Raw genomic sequence first — 23101 nt, 5'->3', positions numbered from 1 at the left:
CCTCAGCAGCAGTTGCCAGTGTCCATTCCTCACTTGCCACGTGCTGACATTGGCAAATGAGTCCAGGGGTCGTCTTTCACTACGAAACACGTCAGGCATGATAGGGCTGGACTTGTGTTAGGCGGCCCAGGCACCAGGGCGGCAGGGTGCCAAGGAGGGGAAGAGAGGTAAAGCACTTTAAGACCAAACAGCCGGGCAGCCACATGCCTGGCAAAGAGAACAAGGCTAGGATGGGAGGATAAAGATGACCGGGGGGGAGACTCCTGAGCTCACCCTGTCACCTGATTCACCTCCAAAAGGCCTGCATGGATAAGAAACCAACAAGCTGTTGATACTGATGGTGAAAGTTTGGTTATAACAGTGGTGAAATGAATAAAAATAGTAAAGATACTGGACAGTCCCATGATCATCACATATGTAAAATAAAGGTGTTACAGTTTCCATCTCTTTTGCTGCAGGAGTAGAGGTGACAAAAATCCAGCAACAGATTTACCACCTGAACAGCCTATCTGCTAACAACTCAGTGAAGATGAGTAAATACACTTCGGGTGAACTCTTTCATCTTCTAGTATCATCTGAGAACAGCATGATTGGCAGTTCTGTCACTAGAATGACTGCACACGCCTAAAATCGCAAGAACCAGATGGTCGGGTTTGGCCACTGTTCCATATGCTAGGCCTATAGCAATGTGTGCAACTGCTGGACATGGGATCTATTTTAAAACTATGGTGTGGGTAAAAAAAACAGTGGACTTTTCGCATTTTGAGGCTTTCTGCACAATTCCAACCTGTACTGCCTTCAACACCAAAGAATACAACAGACTGTGTTGACAGTTTCCTTGTGAAAGAACACACTCATCTGATTGAGAAGTCAGAAAAATGATTCCTTTTTGCTGCACTTGCCAACAGTTTCTTGTTTTACATAAGTCTGTGAGCTCTGTGGGAATAGGAATAAAAATGGTTACCTAGTTGACAAGAATGTCCTGTGATGACTCACGGCCATATGCATTACAAAGCCTGTGAAATGCACCCTATTCTGAAGCCTCTGATGGTACAGAACAATGCAGACTATTGTCAGATCAACAGGCAGACTTAATTCAACGAGAACTCTCTGTGTTGCCTCAACACAAGCGAGCCCAGCCAATCGGAGAAGGGCCAGGGAGGAGCTTGGGACATGTATACATGGTCTACGGTGACCTCCTTCAACAGCTGCCCTAATCCAGATCTAGAGACAGTTTCTCTTCTTCTCGGGCACTGGATTAGACCGGATCTCACAAGGTCGCTCAGCCACCTTCAGCAAAGCCAGTCTTTCCCATGCTGCTCTCCAACTAGCGATTTTACATGGCCTGAGTGAATTCACTCCCTGTAGCTGCCAAAGTGTTCACCCCCACTGCAACAAACTGATTCTTCATGAGATGTTAGATAATAATGCCTACCTCGCCACCAATTCCAGGAGAACATTTTTGTGTTGGCAGTCTTGAATGTTACTTCAGATACCCTCGCAGTAATCCGCCTACAAACTAACCGCAGAGAAGCAGCACTCTGTCATTTCTGTATGGAGAGTATTGTCTTGTCCCGCCATCCTGCCTTCTCCCACGAATACTGCCGCTTTCTGCAGAAATGCTGGGAACTTCCGGCCCCCTTACTGCTCTGCTGAACAGTCACTGTCTGTCTGAGACACTACTCCGCAACAGGGTCAATAAGTTCCCTTTTATAGGGGTAAGCCTGACCAAACAGAAGTCCCTGTCCTTCCTAATATCCACCCCTTGCCCATAGTTGAAGAGCATGTGGGGACTTTTCAGGTCAGAAAAGACTCTGGACGAGAGTGAACATGTGCAGGAGAGGCTGATGGCGGGTTAAGGGTGTTTACCAGAAACAGGCCTGCCTTTCTGTCCAGTACACCAGCTGTCAGAGTGGGAACAATGGGTTACTTGTCCAAAGACAAAAAAATGAATTAACCTATTAGGATGTAATTGTGCTTAATAACTCTAAATATTCATTGTCCAAACTTTGTTTTGTCATATCATTCAGGGTCATACATGTTATAAATGAAGACATGTCCTGCAGTCTTTTTAAAATAAACCCCAGCATTCCTACGCTGCCATCTGTGTGCTGCTAAAACAACATTTTCCATTAGTATCTGACCCGCTTGTCAACCACCAGTAGCAGTTAGTAACTTCATTTTGAGTTTGACCACAACATCCCTCCGAATCCTCCCCTGCTGACATGACAAACGAGGCCAGAGTCTAATCCCAGCGCAGAGTTACTCGGTGTTTAGGGGGTGGGGGTGGGGGTGGGTCAGCGGCTGATTTAGGAGCCACACAGGAATAACATGTCCGGATTGTCCTCCAGAGGAAGTGAAGGTGCAGACGGCAGGCTCTCCAGGATTAGAAATGCAGAGCAGCCTGGTGAAGATGTTAACGCTGTGTCTGTGCAGGCCCAAGGGGAGCAGTGGGGTGGATTATAATCTAAGGGGCCATGGCAGGGGAACAGTCTGTAGGGACAGATTTTTTTTTTTCATAGTAACAACTGAGTTTGGGGTTGTGCTAGAAAGAGACAAAAATAATGGTGTATTTCAGAGGCTAAAACTTTTCATTTCTTGGCAGACTGTCACTACATTTCATCCCTCTCTTTCAACATTCAATTTCTGTGTATAATGTTTGTGTAAAGAGCCCATTTAAATTTTGCACTGTGACAGCTCATTACAATTATACAGACTTGTTCAAGGCTTTTGAAGCAGATGACTCATTCATCCTTATGGCCTATCCTTCCTTGTACCATCCTACAAGTTATTATCCTCTGTAATGCCAGTGAGTGATGATCAGCACTCTTAAGCATCAGGTTCAACCTAGTGGGAGCTAGGAAGTTAAACTGGCTATTAATCCCCACAGAGGGAAGATTCAAAATGTCAGTGGATGTACAAGTAGATATAAATGTGTTTGGGCAAATCACCTTAACCTCATTGCAGTGTCATTGTGACGGTCAGATGAAAAGTGTGTGTTAAGAGCACTGATCCACATGGATGTGACAAGGATTACAGTACAGATAACAGGAAAGCAGATGCTGGAAGTATATATGATTTGAAGTTGTATGTCCAAAAAGATCCCACCCAAAAAGAAAAAAAATCCCAGTCACAGTCGATATAATAACATATCACAACCCATAAAAAGACATTGTCACTGGAGCACAAGCTTCAAAATCACTTCCTCTCAACAGTCAAACAAACAGGTCTATTATCACATCCTCTGTAGGATGGACATCCTGCCTTGTCTTTGTCAAAAGACCCAATTTTGATCCATCTTGTCAGAGGGATGCATAGTTTGTTCTTTTGTCTGCATACTGTTGTGAGCAAGCAGGACAAACAGTGAGACAAGATCCTATTATAGAGTCAGCCCCACACACTGACAAACCAAAATGAACAACAGACAGGTTTTAGGAGGCAGAAAAACAAAATGGACCATTGTCCACTCCCGCCATCCTGCCAGTGATATAGCAGATAGACAGATAAGGATGTAGTACTGGATAGATAGAGAAGTTAACATGTCTTTAGGAACCACGAATTTAACACCATGCAAATGCTCACAACACTCATCAGATGAGCTCTAGCTGGGCAGGGAGATGGTGGAACTGCCGCACCCAGGATGTCAGGTTGGCACGGTGTGCCAGCAGCTTCAGGCTATATAAATGACATCTGACTGGGCAGCTTGTTTGTCAGACAGTGTACATGGCACAGTATTCAACATCAGGTCCACAGATAGGAGGGCGAATACTGAAACATCAAAGACTCTCATAACTTCAGCTTCAGCCATCAAGTCCTAACTATATAAAAGGCACAGCACTAAAAAGTCTCCATCTGAAATATGTGTATCAAAACAGTTGAAAGGAAATTTTGAAAGGGGCCAAAGAAGCTTATCCTATACATCTCAGTAGCTTTAAATAAACGGTGTGGACTAAAGCAAACCATCTGTCTCAGGCGACCGATGAAAGCTAAACAAAGTTTTAATGCACATGTGCAGTCAAAGCAGATGCTGAAGAAATCCAGCATGTGCAGATCAAACCAGTGGCTAACAAGCCCCAGTTACCTTCCACTAGTAAAAACAGGAGAAACAAATGGGTTGTGGAACATTTGCCTTCCGTTTTAGTTATTGCTCTTTTAACCACAGCAAAGACTTAAACAACTTGTGGACCAGTTTAAAAGAAATCACAAGATGGGGGTGGTGATGATAAAAAACATGGAAAGTAGACTCAATCACCCCAGCGGCTTTTAGCTGATTCAACTCTACTATGAACAGAAAATGAAGGCAAAACTTCACTTAAAAAGAGCCAAACGTCTCTCATAGTTTTTCCTCAGTTACGAGCTAGCAAGCTACAAATCAGCTAACATGGTTTATAACTGCCCAACGTTACTGTAACGTAAATAAAACTGCAAAATGCAATTTGAATTTCGGTTTTTAAAAAATCCTTTCAAACTACTCGCTTCACATTACTATACTTTTCTCAGTGTAGTAAATCATTTTCACACAACTTAAAGTAACATTTAAACTTTAAAACTACCTACAAAGATACTTGAACATTATCATCGAGCGGTGTGGTCTTGTTCACTGTTGGCTGCCCTCAGGACGCTGTCGGCGGCGGCGGCGGGTGAAAGCAAAACAGCCGAGCCGCAGCCTTTAAACTTTCTCCAGTTAAACTTTGTACCGGTTTGAAATTAAAGTGAGAGTTAACTTACCTTGTCCCGGCCATTTTCTTCACATTGTAAACAAGGCGTAAACAAAGGGAAAACGATATTTTGCCAGTGTCTAAGTTGAGGTTACTTTTCCGAGCACAGAGCTGTTGGAGTAGTGAGCACGGTACTGTCCTCCGGCGGTGAATCCGATATGGAGTCTCCGCCTCTGCACGTGAGTCATAGGTTGGTATGGGGGTCACCCAGTCTGCACCCCCACCTCATCCCCCACCCTTTATCCCCCACGATTAAGCTGGTTGGAGAGTAGGAGCCAAACCATAAGCAAAACATTAGTGGCTCAGTTGGCTGAACAAAGTAGAGTGATAACATGTTAAACTTTTATCTGCTATCTAACTGTGGCATCAGGCTTCAACGGAAAAATCACGTGTCTGCCAACTTTTCTAGTAGTGATAGCAAAATAAATGATTTCCTGGGAACCACAGTTGTTATTATTTCTGTGAATGAAGATAACTGCATACATTTATTTTGTGACACTTAGTTTTTACTGTTTATTTATTATGGTTGTTACAAAAATGCAGTTAAAAAAAGTCTTTTTACTTGCAAAAGATGTGCTATTCAAATATTCAGTAAAATAAGACCAGATTTTAGCTTGAGTTTTACACCTCTGCTAAAGCCACATTTTGAAAAGAAGGTGCTAAGCACACACCTGCACGAGGGATGCTTTGATTACTGGATCCATATTTGAATATCAGAGATATAATATGCTCATTTATGCAATGTATTCTCATTTGACTCAGTCAGTTTCAAAGCTGAAGACTTTAACTCTCTCTTTCATTATAACTTGCTCTCTTTCCACAACTGTAGTCGCAGTGAGCTGTAAGTAACCGTGTAACGCTGGCGTTAACCTGTGGACAAGCAGACAGAGACACCTGCTGGACAGGAACACAAGAAAACCAACAGCTAATGTCAAAATAAAAGTCGGGTCATGTTTATGGTCAAACAACACTTTATTCACAATTACTATCAGCACTCAGGTCTATGGAAATATTTGCTAAAAAAAAAGAAAAAAAGAAAAAAAGAAAAAAAAGTAAAAGAAGCTAACAAAGGCAGGTAGCTAAAATTCACATCAATAAGTATTACACTTGTGTTTTTCCTCTGGCACAGAGTAAAATATCCATTAAATGTACATGGCGCGTCTCTTCACAGTGAACCCTCTAAGTGCTTTTCCGATGTAAATAAGGAAAGGACAAACATACAAATTGAGGGCGATGGAATTTCTCTAGCTACATTTCTCCCTATATGTTCATTTTGTCAACTCATATCATACAATGAGGTCTGCCTCTTCAGTATTATAAAAAATATTGTAAACATTTATATTAATTGCACAACATACATTCAAATACATACTGTACTGTACAGCAAGATTTTACTTCTGTATTGTTATCCTGTAGCACCATGTATAGCGAGCTGAACAAACTTTTTTGATATTTCTACAGTGTGGTACTGACAATACAAAGGAGTAAGATGGCATTCACTAATGACGTATTCTGCCAGTGGTCAAATATTCTGGATATTTGGATTGTATTGTTGTGAGACAGTGGTTAGTGTAGGGCTGTCCAAGGTGTAGCTGACATTGTATGTGCTTGGATCAAGGCAGTCAAACTGTAGTCACCTCATATCTCACAGCTTTGAGGAAGATGATGCTTCATAAAGGACATTCATCAGCGTTAAGATCAACTATTATACAAAAGATTATGGCAAAGAGTTTGTTACCGTCGGTTGTTTAAAAGTCCACACCACTTCCATGTGCAGACAAAATGGTGCAGGGAAAGAAAATGTCTTGTTGTGACTCGAAGCACTAACGATTTAGCATGTACCACAGAGACATCATGAGGCCATGACATCGTTGCGTAGCAGCAGAGTTGTCATGTAACTCATGTTTCCACCTAGTTCCATACGACATGAAAGAAAGCTGATTAAAGCTGATATATATTATCTACAAGCAGTACTGTTGGAGTGAATGGCTTGCGGATACCAAACTGTCCCACCTGATTCACAGCATCTTGTTGATGTTAATGGTCTTGACAGCTGAGGGCAACAGAGGATGTAAATGGGTATGAAAGATGTGCAAAGGTAGAACTGACGAGTCGGAGAGTCTTTAAGCTTCCTCTCAGTCTCAGCATCTCCTCTGTCTGGGTGAGGGCTGCAAAGAGCAGCTCTCTCAAAAATTAAAACCCAGATTAGAGAAGAATAGTATCTCAGGTTATGGTCCATCGAAGTGTAGTCAAGGTCCTTGGGTTTGCCTGCACTCCCCCTTCTCCTTTCTTCACTGGAGGAGGCCGATGTGGTTGGTTGTGGAATGCAGGTGGTTAACCAACCCACCCTTCCCAAATCTGCCCTCTGTGCAAGGGAAACAAATACTGTGAGTTAAATGTGCCACTTGAGGCATTCACTGGAAACCATGGCTCCAGTTGTGGTCTGTTCCTACCAACACTGCGAGGAAAAGTAAGAAATGACAATAACAGGACTGAGAATGCAACATAATGAGACAATTTCACATCTGCATTGCTTTACTGAATTTGACTTGAGTGGGTGAATGAAAAAGAAGATGGTGTTGCTTTGCAATGCAGGTAAATGAGAGTTACTGTAATTAGAAGAGTACAGAACTACAGTAAATAGGAGAGAGGGGGCATGCTGCTGGGTCATCTTACCAAGCTAAAAAAAAATCTGGATAGAAATAGGAGTAGAACTTGGCTGACTACAAAGGAACAGATGGGTTATGACAAACTCACAGCGATTTGGAGGAAGGCTTCTTCACTTTTGGCCTCTTTCGACGATGAACTGGCCTGAAGCATGCACAGCACGTAAACACGCGCAGGGCAAATGCATGTGCATGGAGACAGACACACAGGTATATACACACAAAACACACACACAGGTGCACACACAAGCATGCGCACACACAAGCAGGCACACCCACATACACTCCCACACGCACAGCAGAGACAAGCAATTAGGCTTCATTACAAAAAGGGAACAGCAGAAGCTGAAAAGTAGGCTTGTATTTTGGCCCTCTTTGGCTTCTGCTACTGCATGCTGAAAAGGCTTTGATCACAACATTAAGGAACCATGGCAGTTTGAAGAGGTTCAATTTCAGCACAACATCACTGTATTTCATTTCCTTGACTCTCCAGATGACTCATAATGAGCAAAAAACTTAACCAAAGACTCACTAGGGAGGCTGTAACCTCTCAGAATTCATATTGTAACATGAGTTCCATCTGCAGTGTTTGTAAAAGTAATAAGCTGTGCTGCAGGAGGAAGAAAAAAAATACCTGTATTCACTGAAGTAGTTTCGCTCCTTTCCTCCTGAAAGGAAGTGGAGGTAACATTAGTCTCAGGCTGAAATTACTGGAGACACTGTAATCCATCATGTTTGCCTTGGTGGTTTTTTACTCACCCTTCTCTGGGTTGCATTGCTTATGTCCCTTGCAGCCTCTTAAGTCCATGAGCTGTTGATGCATTGCATTCAGAGCGTTGCGGTCGAGGGTGCTGACAGCATTTATCAGCTGCAGGAATAATAAGGGTGCAATGTCAGCAAGGGCTTTGGAAACTCTGGAATATCTCTGGAAATCTTTGGAAAATCTGTGCCCCCTGTGCTCACAGGAATGCACACACATGAATCAATCATGTTGTTAGATTATTTTATAGTTATTATTTGTAAGCTATTTTTGTAGCTGCCATTATATGTGTGTCTGTACAAACGACATACCTGGTATGGGTCAGTGTTGAGGTCAAAATACTCCAGGAAACCAGTCGCAAATTCACAGAACAGGAAGTTGTGTGTGTCATTGATGGTCCTGAGGCACCAGTATGTGTTGTTGTTGGCACTGGTGCATGCACAGAATGGACCCACTGAGGGAGGGAGGAAGAGGGATCAGGTGAGGAAGGGAGGGGTAAGAGTTGAAAACAACGGATATTACACCAGTGTCACAAAAATATTTTTTTCATCATGTCTGCTCTGGGAAATATAAAAATTGTTCCACACAATATTCTTAAAATCATTTTCTACAAATACATGTGATTCCTTACTTGTCCAGAAGGGGGCAGTCTGCCAGTGATGGTTGTCATGGGTGAAGCAAGTGAGGCCAGGCATGCTGCAGGTGTCATTGTTCTGGAGCCTTTTCAGGAATTTACGTAGTTTCTTTCTGCGCTTCTGCTCCTTCTGCAGCCACTGATTCTTCTGTTTGGACGGCATCCTAATCAGAACAAACAACATTGAATACAGTGAATCTGCAAGAGGAAATAAAAATCAGTCACTCAGTCAGTGTCACATTATGTAAATCTTTACCTAAGTGAGTGCATGCGTCCTGCGTTTAGCCTGAAAGTCTCTTTATTCTTCAGGAGATAACTGAAAATACAAAAGACAACTGTCAAAGTCATGGTGATATCACTAAGCTGCTGGTGACAGTGTGGTCCTGATGAATTCTCACCTGGGAGTGTTACACTGACATTCCTCTGGTCGCACCTTTTTCAGGTGACCTTTTACCTCACGCAGGTTCTTGATTTTGGTCTGCAGTGTTTCAATCTAAACACAACAGGACACAAACCTCATTATGCACCACAAGCTACTAATCAACCTGAGAAATGGGGAATGAGGAAGAGAATGTGTCAGTACCTCATGCTCGATGTGTAGTTTGTGGTCTTTCCATGCTTGAAGGGACTTGTACAGTCCTCCATCACACTTTACTGTGTCATTCATAAGAATGGAGCACCTGCAGGAAACAAACAAACATATTAGCCAGACTAAAAATCATCCATCTACAGTCTAAATTATTGCCTAACAAGTTATTTCTTTCATTTTTAACCTTAAACATTACATATCAGTGTAGAGTGTACAAACACACACACGCACGCACTCACACTCACACACACGCACACGCACACATGCACATACGCACACACGCACACACGCACACACACACACACACACACCTGTATGTGACTTTAAGAGCAGCAGGCGGTGTGAGACTGCTGCTGGTGGTGGGTTTGGCTGTGACCCCCATACCACTGAACTCTTCGTTGTCCTCCTCATTCCCCACTCCTCTCCTCCTGTCTCTGGTCCAGCTGCTGTTCCTGGATCCCAGGGGCCGGTAGCCCTCCTCCAGGTCCACGGCGTACAGGTCTCCATCCAGCTCAAATGATACAGACCGAGCCCAGCGCTTCTTAGAGACACTCTTACTGGATTTCATCTCTGAATAAGACGAGACAGAGGAATCTGAATAAGACGGAAAAAGAAGGATGTGTTTTGGATACTGTAGATCAGGATCTATGATGATGTGGACAAGTGAAGGCCGGCACTTGCCAAAAAAAAAATACTGATGATAGGATTCAACATTTCATGCAACTGGTTTCATATTCCATGAATAATTTACAAGGTTTTATATTTATTTCTTTCAAGGCCCTGTGATTAAAGGCTCACTTGTCTACTCCAGTCCACCACTTGATGGCAGCACAGACACGTACTTCTCATCTCATGAATACTTCAAAAGCTGGCTATTTTAGCTTGAGATTAATGGCCCTGTTTGGCAAGGCTTTGTAGGCTACTGCAAGGACATTTCAAAGTAAAGAACAAGTGTCTTTCTGAACAAAATCATATCTATTAATAACTTCTGGAACAATGGCACATGTGAGTGACAAGACCAACTCACTCTTTTTGGTGAACAGCCTCTTTCTCTTCAGGACTGATGTTTTGAAGCCCACATCCCCACAGTTACAGCTGTCTGAGTTGGATGCGAGAGACAGCTGGGAGGCACCGCTGGCCATCAGAGCCTGCATACGTGGGGCATAGAGACTAGCCATGCCCTTGCACTTATACAGCCTCAGCTTGCCAGTCGGGTCCTCCACACACTGCCATTTCTGAAACACAGCAGAGGAAAATATGATGATGATTGGTCTTCAGGCTATAGCACAGCATCAGTTTTGATGCACAGAAACCCTTTGATTAAAAATGTCCTTTATGGGGTTAACCTAAAATTACTGTGCAGTGTTTTTATTCAGATTTCTTAGCAAATCAGACGGTTCTTTATACACATGAACACAGACGCAAACACATGTCATACTCAGTGCACTTAATTTTGAAGGATTAAAAATGAGACTTTGATGTTAAATGGAACCCTGAGAGCACAATGACTGCATATTACACTCAGTAAACTGTCAACCAGATTGCAAATTATCACCCTGTGCGAGCTACACTCCATGTTGTTCTCCTCAAACTTTAATAACCTGTCTTTTCTAGCTCCTTCAGGTCAGATACCTGTCCTGGCTGCTGGCAGGAGGTCTGGTACTCTGCTTTTTGGCACAGGTCCTTCACCCGCTGGTATTTTGGCAGGAAGTTCTCCTCCTGGGCCATTTCCTTCCCATCGGCTCTCTTGTGCGGAGGCTTCCTGAAAGAACAAGAAAACACATGAAGTTTTTTTTTCTGTCAGCCAAAGACAAGGAGCCTGATGTCACCAGGAGACAATGTCTGGAATGAGAACATGTCCTGCAAAAGGTCGATCAATAAAACATACCCTCTTTCCACAAGGAAAGAATCTCTCCATGTTTTTCCCTTCCTGCTCAACTGGAACCTGGAAATGAGCAAAAAGAAATAAAAAATCCTGTCAAACCACTCTGTGATATTTGCACTGAACAAACATAGAGTCCATTTTCAAATACCATCCTTGTACAGCGCTGAAAAGAAAGTGGTGTTACATGTTTGTATTTGGATTGTGCATTTCATAACATTCAAGAAAACACAAAGAGCAGAGAGTCAGTAAAGCTTCAGGTAAATGACACATCTCCACCTAATCTGCAACATTTTAAATGCCATTCTTCGATTGTTGATTGAATGCCAAGATAGTGAGCAAACTAGTTGATGAGTGTGTTCACCTATTGACTGGCCTGTCTGTGTCCAGCAGCTTGAGGATAGACTTGCCATCCATTTCTGCTGGGATATCAACGCCGGCCATGTCAAGCAGAGTCGGCGCCAAGTCAATGTTCAACACTATATGAGAATTACTGCAGGGAAGCAAGAATTAAGTGATATTTTTTAAAAGCAATTTACTATAAAGGTCACATTGTCATATTGTGTTTATAGATTACAGCATCTAGTTTGAGAATATTGTGTGAATAACAGAAAACTAAGTCACTCACATGGCGCCGTGTTCCACATTAGGTCCTCGCACATAGAAGGGAACACGGATGTCAAACTCATAAGGCATTGACTTGCCCTTGACCAGGCCAAACTGGCCAATATGGTAGCCGTGGTCTGAGGTGTAAATGAGGTAGGTGTTGTCCAGTTCCCCTGTCTCCGCCAACATGTTGTACACCTACGGAGGATATAAGTCATCAAACACTCACAGAGTGTAAAAAGTTACACTTCACGTTTGATAGCTCAAGTCTCCTGTGCCAGTTTCAAGGAAAAAGGGATTGAACAATTTACCAAGTGTGTCAGTGAATACATTACACAACCCCAGTCAGAACAAGCACAGATCTCCCAGGACCTGAGACTGTCAGATGAAATGTGAGTGTGTCTGGTGCATTTAAGTGTGTGTGCCTCTGTGTTTAACCATATGTCTATCTGCCTGCAGGTCCGCCTACCTTCTCCACACTGTCATCCACAGACAGCAGGGTTTGCATCCTCCTGCGCTGCAGCATGTTAGTGAACTGCATGTGGACAGGTTTCATAGGTCCTGTGTAGCGGAGGATCCAGTGCTTGTCTGGATTGGGGGCATAGTTGTAGCTGGGGGTTCTGAAAGTGGGAGAAGAGAAAAACACTTCAAATTAAACCACAAAAATCCACTTTTTCGTTTATTAACATTTAAATGTTGTGGCTTTCTTTTACATCCTGAAAAGAGGACATCGCAAAGCACATGACTCATTCCAGTATATGTCAGCATATTTCACCATACATTTGCATTCAGTTGTTTTTTTCCATGTCTATATGTAGTTTCCATATTCTGTTGCTGTAAATTGGATCATAGAGAATGTACCAATGTGTGCACAGTTACATTATACATTCACAGCAATCATATCTGCCCTCCTTTATCCTTTTCTTTCCAAAGTAGCCAGAAAACTGTTTATACAATGCTAAACTGGAGGTTACATACACCATGTAAAATGCAAAGCACTGCAATCAATGGCCTGTACAAAGTGAGCACAGTTTGATCAATATATAACTCCGAGCCATATGGAACTTTAATTATTTGCGAATAAACACTGCTAAATAGCTAATGGGATCTTAGAAGAAAATATATTTAAGGTTTAAAGTGGATCGATTAGACTTTTTAGAAATGCTAATGTCTCGCACAGCCTGGTCCACAGTGGGAGCTCTAATGTAGTGCGAGGATGTGTCTGCAAGGTGCCAAGGTGAGAAGAAGGTTTATCACCAGAGGAGTGCCAGACTTTTACTGCCTCTCTCTCTTCATGTGGTTGATAACGGCAGAGGGAGATGGAGTGGGAAGAGTAGCCAGCACAGGCGCATTCAGAAAACATCACCCGAGGGAGAGCAAATTTATGGAGAAGGAGCAATTAAAAGTTTGTACAAAGACACTGGGGCTGAATTTTCAGAGTATTCTGTGTATAAAGCCTGTGTGGCACAGGTTAATGATGCTGGAGGGATTAGATGAAGCAAGAGGAGGGTGTGAGGGGTTTGGAGGGAGGGGGCAGAAACTGCTGTCTCATTACTGGCCTTGGATTTGTCTCTCGAGGCCAGTAGCAGGTCTGCCATTAGCTAGCAGCACTAGACAGCCAGTCAGAAGCATGGACGGTGAAGAAGACCGAGCCTCATATGTTTTATGTGTGTGTGTGTGTGCGCACACCTAAATAATTACCTATGCATTAAACATACATCATTCATGCCTCTCTTTGATCATGGCTGACAAAATGGTACAAATTAGCAGAGCTCATTATGGTGGTAGCACTAATGTGAACAACACATGAGCCAAATAAACTGGAGTGAAACACTGGCTGTGGAGAGGGAGAGGGTGGAGAGGGCTCAGCTGCCAACAGCGTACTGCAGGCACAGGAAGATAAGATCGAGCTGAGATTATGGAATTTGTGTCATTCTGGGTCAAATGAAAGGAAGCGTGAATGTGGATGACTCATATGCAAGCAAATAGCTGTGAATGTGAAAATGTAAAAATTTACCCTTTTGCTTGTCAGCTTTGTCCCACATAAGCCAAATTGGTTTACACCAAATAGGCAAAGGCAGTTCTATTCAAACTGTTTCCCCTTATTTGTGCGGGTGAATCTATTATCATAAAACATCCCAAAACAATCTGCGGCTCAAAGCTTGGTTAATTACATCAATCTTATTCGTTTGTTCTCGCACTTTGACGTTCCCTAATTTTCTTTTCTTACATGTGCTGTGATGCGTTGGGGAAGGCAGAGCTGTACTGGGGGGCGGAGTCCTCTGGACCGTGCGGAGCAACGTGGCTCAGGACCATCATGACAGGGCGGTGAGGGTACATCCTCTTGGACATACGGAAGTAGTTGATGCTGTCGTTGGTAATGATGTCTGTCAGGTAGTCCTGTGGAGCGGGCAGACATTGTCCATCAGGCACTCGGTGAGTGACAGAGGAGACTAAAAGAGCAGACGTCAAGGTCTTACTGTGCTGGGTCAGTGCCCGTTACTGACTTACGGTGTGAGTCAAAAAATAGTCCCAAAATCTACTAAATAAATAATGACCCACACTGGACTTGATTATACTTTACTCCTTCAAACCCACATATTCATCTTAATCCCCTCATGATGCTTTCAAGTTAGAAAATATCATTATTTTTGATTTGCTTAAACCAAAGGAAACATTCAGCCATATTTTCTTTCCATGAAATTAATACATATATATATATATGTATATATATATATGTATTAATATTAATATAATGTATCGCATTTTGTGCATTTAACTAAAATTATGATTTTAGAAATGATAAACATGATGCCTTTATAGTTGAATTATTTAGTGATCTCAATTACAAAATATTGTTACTGTTAAAAGTAATGCTTTTAAAATTAATCTAAAAACGGTTTTGTTTAACTTTTACTTTCATGCAGGGATTCATTCTATAAAAGGTAGGTAGGTTTATCTCTCAGGGAGTGAGGAATGCATTAATACCTTTGAGTAGCTGCTGCTGTGTTTCTCTCGTACTCCGTTCCTGCAGAGGGTGTAGTTGTAGAAGCGTGAGTTCTTCACCAGTGCTACCCATTCCTTCCAGCCAGGGGGCACATAGGAGCCATTGTACTCGTTCAGATACTTTCCAAAAAAGGCTGAGTGAGGAACAGGCGAGCAGTATGTTAATGTTGTCCTCAAGCGCCAATGAATCTGTGAAACTTTCAACTTAAACTACGTGTGTGAAGCTTGGGTCAGGCTTGAAGTGTTCACCTGTCCTGTAGCCAGAGTTGTTGAGGTGCACGGCGAAGGTGTGTGGCTCGTGGTGGGCCTGCCACGAGGGTGATGAGCAGTTCTCGTTGTTGGTGTAGGTGTGGTGGTTGTGCACGTACTTCCCTGTCAGGATGGAGGAGCGGGACGGGCAGCACATGGGCGTGGTGGAGAAAGCGTTTGAGAAATGCGTGCCACCCTTCTCCATGATGTGCCGGGTTTTGTTCATGGCTTGCATTGAGCCTGAGAGAGAACAGTGGGAGAGAGAGAGAGAGTGGGGTGGGGCGTGGGGGGTTGTACGAAGGGATAGGAGGGCGAGAGGAGATTCAAAGGCCATGGATTTTGATTAAAGGGACACAGGGGGATATAAAGCAGTTAGAGAGGAAAAATAGTGAGAGGTCGAGGGGGTAAAGAGTGAAAAATATAAACATAGGGCATGAGGGGGTAAGAGCAAAAACCATTATGGACATGGTGAGAGAAAAAGAAGGGGGGGGCTGTAAATGAGGGGATAAATCTTTTTGGTAAAGTGTAACCCATTTGGATTCCTGTGTACTAAAAGCTTTTCAGGCTGATGGTGATTGTTTGGGGAAACAGATGCTTGACCATAAATTCCTGCTTTTCAATGGGAGTCTTCTCACTAGCGATCACAGGAGGACAAAGAGTGTCACAGAGGCCATTATGCAGCCACTCCAGTCCAATACGCCGCTAAAGGACTTAAGCGGGTAGGGAGATGGCCAGCGTTTGGCACCCGCACAATGGAAGCCATAGGCAGCCCTCATTTCATGCCAGCAATGGAGGAGTTGGCAAGGGGAGCACATGACTTTGAGTGGACCAGTTGTTATGGTGCCAAGAGGCAGCATTAGGCTGACTTTCCCTTGCTGATGCTGTTGGATACACATGGAGAGAATATCCATACCCATGGGACATGGACACAAAGCAAATAGAGAGAGGCAGATACACAAACACACACACACACACACACACACACACACACACACACACACACACACACACACACACACACACACACACACACACACACACACAGAGGAAATGATTAAGGGAGGAAAACATCTAACCCAGTTCTATGTCCTGATCATCAGTGAGGATCAGGATGATGTTGGGTCGGATGTTACGGATTTGGCGGTCTCTCTGCAGGCGAGACCTCAGGCGATATCCAGACAGGTAGCCAGAGCCCTGGGCCACAGGAAGCACTCCCACCAGGAGGAGCAAAAGAAGAGGGAGAGGGGCGGAGTGCACCCGCCCTGCCATCACGCTACCCTGCAGTCACCTCCTCAGCTCTTCGTTTCACACACAGGAGTCTGCAGCTTCCTCACTCAACCTGAGAGACAAGACACAAAGAGAGACTAATGAAAATAAAACCCACACAAAACACGGTAAAAAAAAAAAATAGCAGATGCAAGCCTTGCGCAGCCATTACAGGGTGCTCTTCCGTACAAATGCACCCGTTTGGGCTGATCTCAGCTTGTTAATCAATCATTAATGATGCATTAGAGTGGTGTCATTGGCTGGGTGTAATGATCTCTGGTGATGAGCACATGGCTGCCAGGCTGGGGCTAATGGGCCTGGGCCCAGGGCCAGCTCAGGCCTCACCTCCCCCTGAGAGGGTTAGGGTGGATGTAAGGGATGAGGTGGGGTTGGAGGAGGGATAGGGAGCAGAGGTGAAGGAGAAAGACAGAGGAAGAGAGGATGAGAAGAGGAAAATGAAGACAGGGGTCACTGAGCAGCGTGACAATGTGAAGAGAGAAAAAGACTCCTGTTTTAAACATTTAGATAACGCCGACTTCAAATGGTACCAAGTCAACACACAGTGTGGAACAGAGAAAGCACTTAAGTACCTGTGGAAATGAAAGAAGGAAAAATAATTGTTGCAATATCACGACGTCAGTGAAAGCAAACTGCCTCTAGATGTGCAGAAAAATTACAAATTCCACTCTCCTTGTGAAAGTTTAACAAAACAATTAGAGTGAACTATGTGCTAAATAGAGCCTTTTCTGAATTAATCTCTACATGCAGTTCGCCAAAATTACAGCACAATCCTATTAGCTCTATAATAACTCTTCTTCATTAACACCATATCCCCCTGAGTTTACCATGGCAACTGTTGGTTATGCTTCCCTGCAAACACGCAGCAGTAGTTACCTGACTTTTTAGTCTTGAGCACAATCTGAGCTGCAGGAACAATGACTGCAGGAATAAAGCAAAGCAATAGACACAAGTGATTCAATAGCTGCTGTTCAGCCACGTTCACTCCTTATTAAACCTCAGTACATAAAGCAAGAACCTGTCTTATAAATGTGTTTCATTGCAGTGTAATTTTTAACACTGACGATTAAATATTAGATGGAACATACATATAGACTTTTAAATCAAAGCAGACTTAATTAAATAAAACAATTTTACTCCATGTTCCTTTCACTGAACTGTTAGATGTCATATTTATTATTAAAGAGAAATACTGATCGATTGTCCCTATTTTATCAGAGTAGCCACACACCCCAACGACCATAATCATGAACACGGTTTACAAGCCGCAGTGAATATCCACCGAGATGCTCCACTGTCACAGAAAGGTGGGGGTTTGAGCGTGTGTGCGTGTTTGTGAGTCCACAAGGAGTATGTGGCCAGAGCACTCCTTGTTTGAAGATGGAGACAATAACAACAACATAACTGCGAACTCTCTCTGCTGGGACTGGAGCTCCACCTTAACAACAAACCTGACTGGAAAATAGTTCAACCATGGGGAGAAGCAGACACAAGTGAACTCAAATGCAACAGTGCCTGGATGCAGACGTACACAACTGATGCGCTTATCAAAGACAAGATGACGCCATGAAAAGCAAAGATTTAAAATGCGTTAAACATTTAAGGGAAGAAGTGATTTTGAGAGGAGCTTTACATGCGCAGAGTCACAGCAGACGAAGTGAGTGTGGGCTGAATATAGGAGAGCTCCTCTCCAACACAAAACTCCCTGTTCCTCTCCAGTCCGCACTGTTGTCCGGATTGTGCTCATTAAGGTCTTCCCTGTCACACAAACACCCACACATGTCCTCCTTCCTCCTCCATGGACTTGACTTGCTTTGCACAAAAGGCACAAACCTACACACACAAATACACACCACGAGCATGTGAACCTGTGCATACGAATAAAATGTACAACAGCAGCTGTGTTTGCTCTGCTTCTCTACTCTCAGGGCATGTGGTTCTTCCCTGGAGGAACACATGAGCTCTGACCCAGGGCACTACGCGCTTTGAAATTGTCCTTGCTCTTTTCTTGTGCTCTCTCTCCCTCTTTCATATCTGGCATGGGATGAAAACACGACAACAGCAACAAGGAAATCCACAAGAAAAAAAAAACAGCAAAAGAAAGACACACATTTAACCAGCTTTGTTTGTATTCAACAATGATTACCTCGCCACCAAAATGGATTCCAGCACATCTACAGTGAATAAAGAATAGGTTCAGTTGGCTTATATTAAGCTAGTACTCCAGTTTGTGGAGTCTTTCCCTTTGATAGTTTTCTGTCTGTTCAAAGGGCTGATGTGGGCAAAACCCATCAAGGAACAGAATACCAAATATAGTCCTGATTTACAAGAAAACATCCAGCTCGATTTTACACGCTGAACTATCAATAGCCAAGTATGTAAATGCTGTGTTATTGACATGCTATGGTGGTGGATACTTCCTGACATTACTCCCAAGAGGCTTTCCTCTTTCCCCAAGATACTGAGGACTAATTGGATTTTCAGGCTTTTATCAGCTCTAACTGACACATACAGTCCTTTCTTTTCCAGTTTGCTCTCACCCGCTCTCTTTTATCTACCCGTATTGTTTATCTCTCTGGGTGGCAGATGCTACATGAAACCGCAAAGAAAAAAGGAAACCATAACGTCCAAACAGACAGGAGCCATTATACCTTGAAGATGTGCGGAAAAACAGAGATGGACAACCGTTAGGAAACAGCAGTACTTAGCCAAGCTCTTCTCAGTCTCCAATAACATGACCAGTGTGATGGCTTGTACACATATCATAATGCAAGGCAAGCCATGTTGTTTCTGTAAACTGGGATGATTTAGAGCTCGTTTTCCTGACAAAGCTCTGCCCACATCAGCTTTTTGCACTAAGTGAACTGCGAAACGACAATGCTGATTCAGCCGGATAAGACAGAATGAAAGAGGAATTTTTGCACTTTAGACAAAAGCACAAGACAACATGAGTAAATATAACTCTCAGCAAAACTCATTAAAGGCTGGGGGCTCGGAGAGGAAGGGCTGGGGAGTAAGCTAGCGGAATATGAGATCATAGGGAATGAGCTTCTAAACGCATGTTTGAGGACTAAGGATCATCTAAGGTTATACTAATGCCAAGTGATGCCTGGAAGTCAGAACAGAAGAGGAAAGTTTTGCTCCTCAGTCATTCGCTTGTAAAGAGGCTCTAAGAGACAGCAGCACAGCATCACCAAATAAAAACTTAATGCCATCCATCTTTTATTGATAAGACTGAATTATAAATGCCATGACAACAGAGCTAGCCATGTCAAAGCATGGCCATGATGGTAGGATGGTGGCAAGGGTGGAGGGATGAAAACACACACCGGATCGACAGACAGATACGTTACACTGCCCAACAACACACATCTGTACTTCAGGTACCACAGTTCAAGTGAGGTAGTGAGGAAGCTGAGAGGCAGCGGGGATGCTGCTTGATAAATCTTCCAAAGATTTCGTAGAGGCGTTAATGTACTTTTTCCCCTATAAATAAAACACCTTGGGCTTTGAAACAGGCATAAAGTCTGATTCATCCAATCTGCAGCCCCCTGAGAAGGCAAGAAACACAGACAGAAAATGAGAAAACCGAGGAAAAAAGCAGACATTTATTACAAATTGAAGGAGGACGAGTCATGGCGTACACTTGCAATTTAATCAGTGGTGTCTCATAATGCATATGAAATATGGAGGCGAAAGCCCACAAGCTTGCAGCCAAACTCCTGGATTCTCTATCTCAAACGTTCTGAGACAGAGAGAGATGGAGAGAAAAAGACGGAGCAAGTGTGAGACAGGGAAAGAACCTCTAGGCATACAGTCTAGAGAGAACAAAGCTCGAGCACATCCACTGCAGATGGATTTTTCCCAAACATGAAAACTAGATTCAAAGACCAAGGCTTCCATATAAAATAGAACAGAATAAAACAGAATTCAACAGCAGAGAACCTCGAATCTCCTCTGCGTCATTCTCGACACAGGAATTTGCCATCCGCTGTATTCTACTGCTGGAAAACATAAAGGAAGTGGCCAGGAAAGTTTAAATAGACACATCCAGTTCTGAATGTGGTCTGCTGCAACACTATCAAGCCAATCCCTTTGGTCATAATTGAGGCTGGCAGGGCTTTGCTAATGTGTGACTTTGTTCCCATTGGCCTGCCTCACTCTGAACAGAATGTGCAAAATCTCCAAGGACCCTTGAATTTACCAACAAAAGTTGTCATTCAGATGCAAATCCTGCAACGGCATGCATCTATGTGAGAGTAACTTTCTCTCAGAGCAGTTTATGTGTGTGTGTGTGTGTGTTTGTGTGTGTGTGTGTGTGTGTGTGTGTGTGTGTGTGTGTGTGTGTGTGTGTGTGTGGTGCATGTGTGTGCATGTGTGTGTGTGGGTATGTGTGAGTGGAAGGAGGGGTTGCACTTCTCAATACAGTATGGAATGCTTTTTTCATGATAATAAGAACCATGGTTTGGTGCCATCCTTCAGCTACCATTCTCTAATTGCAAATCTCTGCACCACCACCAGAATCTGGAAAATCACAGCAGCAAAGTCATTATTTTCTATCAGTCTCATCAATCTCATACCTAAATGACAAAATATGTTCCTTGACAGGATATTTCTAAACACTGAAACACTTGAAGGTTTGGGAGAGACTGCCATGATAGCTACAGGGTACCGATGTGAACTGTTGTGTCTCATACTACATTTTATGAGAAAGTGAGCCCTGCTTTCTGGTGTTTTTTTGTTTGCTTATCAACTATCCCCAAACCCACATCTGTACTTGCGTTGTGCTGTAATTCTGTCCCTGCTTTGGCACATAAATGTAAACACTGGCAGATTTAAGCTGCATTAACTAGTCACTAGTGCTGTCGTTCTCTAGGCAGGACAACCTCTTCACGACGGGTGCTTTAAGCATCCTGGTAGTGCAGCTGTGTCCCATATGATCTGCTCTGATGACCTCTAAACTAACGGCTTATCAGTTATTAATGCTGGCTTGACGACATCTTAAACAATGCCTCCTTTAACAAGTCAGCACAGTCCGTCCAAACTCTCTGGCTGGTAACCTATCCAAACGCGCTTTGGTTTAAAATAGCACCTCCACATTCTTTTGACAAATATGCCTTTACTTCCTAATAACTAACTTTAATAGTCGAGAATGACAAGAGATAATGCAGAGGCTGATCCCATTCACCGGGAAGATTTAATTTAGATTTCCCTCAGGTTCCGATAAGCTTGGCACTCTGCAGACATTCTAAGATGACAGTGAGAACCTGCACAGTCATTTTGTTTGAATACGCAGACACAAAAGAGCAGCGGTTACACTTTAAAAGTGAGAAAATGAGATTTCTGCTGCGATGAGGAGGCTCAAGTGTGAAATATTTCTTTCTGCAGTTAGTGTTAAACCGCTTGCCTCTACATTTATGCGCGTCTCTTTTCTTGTTTATACATTATATTCTTCCCTAACCTTTAATACCGCGTGGAATGTGCTGCCTAGACAGTGAAATATGAATGAGAGTAATTTTAGTACTTAACACATCATTAATCCTGCAGTGAGTCTGTTGCCCTGAGAAAAGGGGTGAAGCTGTGATGTGTTCTGGCTGGAAAACACGCACGCACGCACGCACGCAGCAACCCATCTTATATGTACATTCCATTTATTTGTTAATTTCCCTGGGCTCGCTTTCTCTAACCAAGTGGTTTGGCTTCCAAGCAAGCGAAATCTCAGTGCTACAGAATACAATGATGTTTTAGCAACAAAGAAATGGTTTGTTTGGTTTGTCTGCACAGATCCCTCATCTCCATCCAACACCTTTGGGATGAACTGGAGCTGTGACTGTGAACCAGGTCTTATCAGACAACATCCATGTCTGACCTCACTCATGTGCTTGTGACTGAATGGGAGCAAATCTTTGAAGGCAGGATCCAAACATTGTGTGAACAACCTTCCCAGAATAGTGGAGGCTGTTTTAGCAGCATAGTAACGCCAATAGTTTTGGGATAAGACATTCAACAAAAACATGTGTGTGTCATGTTTCGGTGTCCACATATTTTTGGCCATGTACTTTCCCCTTTTGATTGGTGACTTAAAGTGAGAATAATATTTATGAAGTAGTATGTATGTGAAAGTAACATGGAAGTAGGGTAATACACAAACAAACGGATAAATTATAAATGCAAACACACAGTGAGAAACTGTCCTCAGAAGTCAGCTCCTGGTAGTCACGCTGTACTTTGGAAGACTTCTTCACAGAGTTAGAGCTTTGTCCATACCCAGAAAAAATCATCTCCATCTCTCCTACGCCCATTATCTTTTAAATGGTTTCAACACGAGAGAGTAATGGGTCGCTGGGCAAATAGTTTGGTGGTAAAAATAAGAGGGCGAGGGAGAGAGCGAGGGAGAGGTGGGAGAAGAAAAAGACTGTATGATGGTGTCATTTCAGACAAAAGGCCCAGTCATGATGTGTTCTCACTGGAGAACAAAGAGCTCTGACAGACTCCCTAGGTCTCCTCTGTTGACTATAAATGTACACCGTACGCATCCGCTTCCGCACACACGCACACACACATACAGGCGGAGTGGCAGAGTGACACACAAACACACCCACACTGCCTATAAGACTTCAAATTTCTCTCTCCAACAAGGGGACAGAAAAGGAGAGAACAGTTAGACTAATTATCTGCGAATCTGGAGGAATGAACAGCTTCATATT

The 23101-nt window shown here is 43.2% G+C and overlaps 2 protein-coding genes across 8 annotated transcripts in view; both read right to left on the bottom strand.

Moving 5' to 3' along the window:
• Nucleotides 1–4964, bottom strand: part of arhgap46a (Rho GTPase activating protein 46a) — a 31995-nt gene extending 27031 nt beyond the window's left edge. The window contains exon 1 of one of the 3 annotated variants that reach the window (XM_023399006.2): nucleotides 4729–4964. In XM_023399006.2, coding sequence (XP_023254774.1) covers nucleotides 4729–4742 — 14 coding nt within the window. In that variant the 5' untranslated portion in view covers nucleotides 4743–4964. Of the gene's footprint in view, nucleotides 1–1435; nucleotides 1572–4728 lie in introns of those variants that run through there. The other 2 variants (XM_023399005.2, XM_087171903.1) reach the window with 2 other exon arrangements.
• Nucleotides 4965–5671: 707 nt separating this feature from the next.
• sulf2a (sulfatase 2a) overlaps nucleotides 5672–23101 on the bottom strand; it is a 32846-nt gene continuing 15416 nt past the window's right edge. For 2 of the 5 annotated variants that reach the window (XM_023399024.2, XM_023399025.2), the window contains 20 exons: nucleotides 16187–16449; nucleotides 15111–15350; nucleotides 14844–14995; nucleotides 14086–14255; nucleotides 12325–12475; nucleotides 11878–12053; nucleotides 11614–11742; nucleotides 11256–11312; nucleotides 11000–11129; nucleotides 10395–10602; nucleotides 9679–9961; nucleotides 9362–9458; nucleotides 9177–9271; nucleotides 9035–9094; nucleotides 8776–8942; nucleotides 8456–8598; nucleotides 8144–8252; nucleotides 8019–8052; nucleotides 7476–7529; nucleotides 5672–7083 (listed from right to left, as the gene is read on the bottom strand). In XM_023399024.2, coding sequence (XP_023254792.1) covers nucleotides 7053–7083; nucleotides 7476–7529; nucleotides 8019–8052; nucleotides 8144–8252; nucleotides 8456–8598; nucleotides 8776–8942; nucleotides 9035–9094; nucleotides 9177–9271; nucleotides 9362–9458; nucleotides 9679–9961; nucleotides 10395–10602; nucleotides 11000–11129; nucleotides 11256–11312; nucleotides 11614–11742; nucleotides 11878–12053; nucleotides 12325–12475; nucleotides 14086–14255; nucleotides 14844–14995; nucleotides 15111–15350; nucleotides 16187–16379 — 2679 coding nt within the window. In that variant the 5' untranslated portion in view covers nucleotides 16380–16449 and the 3' untranslated portion in view covers nucleotides 5672–7052. The remainder of the gene's footprint in view (nucleotides 7084–7475; nucleotides 7530–8018; nucleotides 8053–8143; nucleotides 8253–8455; nucleotides 8599–8775; nucleotides 8943–9034; nucleotides 9095–9176; nucleotides 9272–9361; nucleotides 9459–9678; nucleotides 9962–10394; nucleotides 10603–10999; nucleotides 11130–11255; nucleotides 11313–11613; nucleotides 11743–11877; nucleotides 12054–12324; nucleotides 12476–14085; nucleotides 14256–14843; nucleotides 14996–15110; nucleotides 15351–16186; nucleotides 16450–23101) is intronic. The other 3 variants (XM_023399026.2, XM_023399027.2, XM_023399028.2) reach the window with 3 other exon arrangements.

Source organism: Seriola lalandi, unplaced genomic scaffold (assembly GCF_002814215.2).
Source record: "Seriola lalandi dorsalis isolate HSWRI2012SDOR001 ecotype SW California unplaced genomic scaffold, Sedor1 jcf7180002050280, whole genome shotgun sequence".
Lineage (NCBI taxonomy): Eukaryota > Metazoa > Chordata > Actinopteri > Carangiformes > Carangidae > Seriola > Seriola lalandi.
The sequence above is the reverse complement of the archived record's forward strand: the minus strand, read 5'-3'. Positions and strand labels throughout refer to the sequence as shown.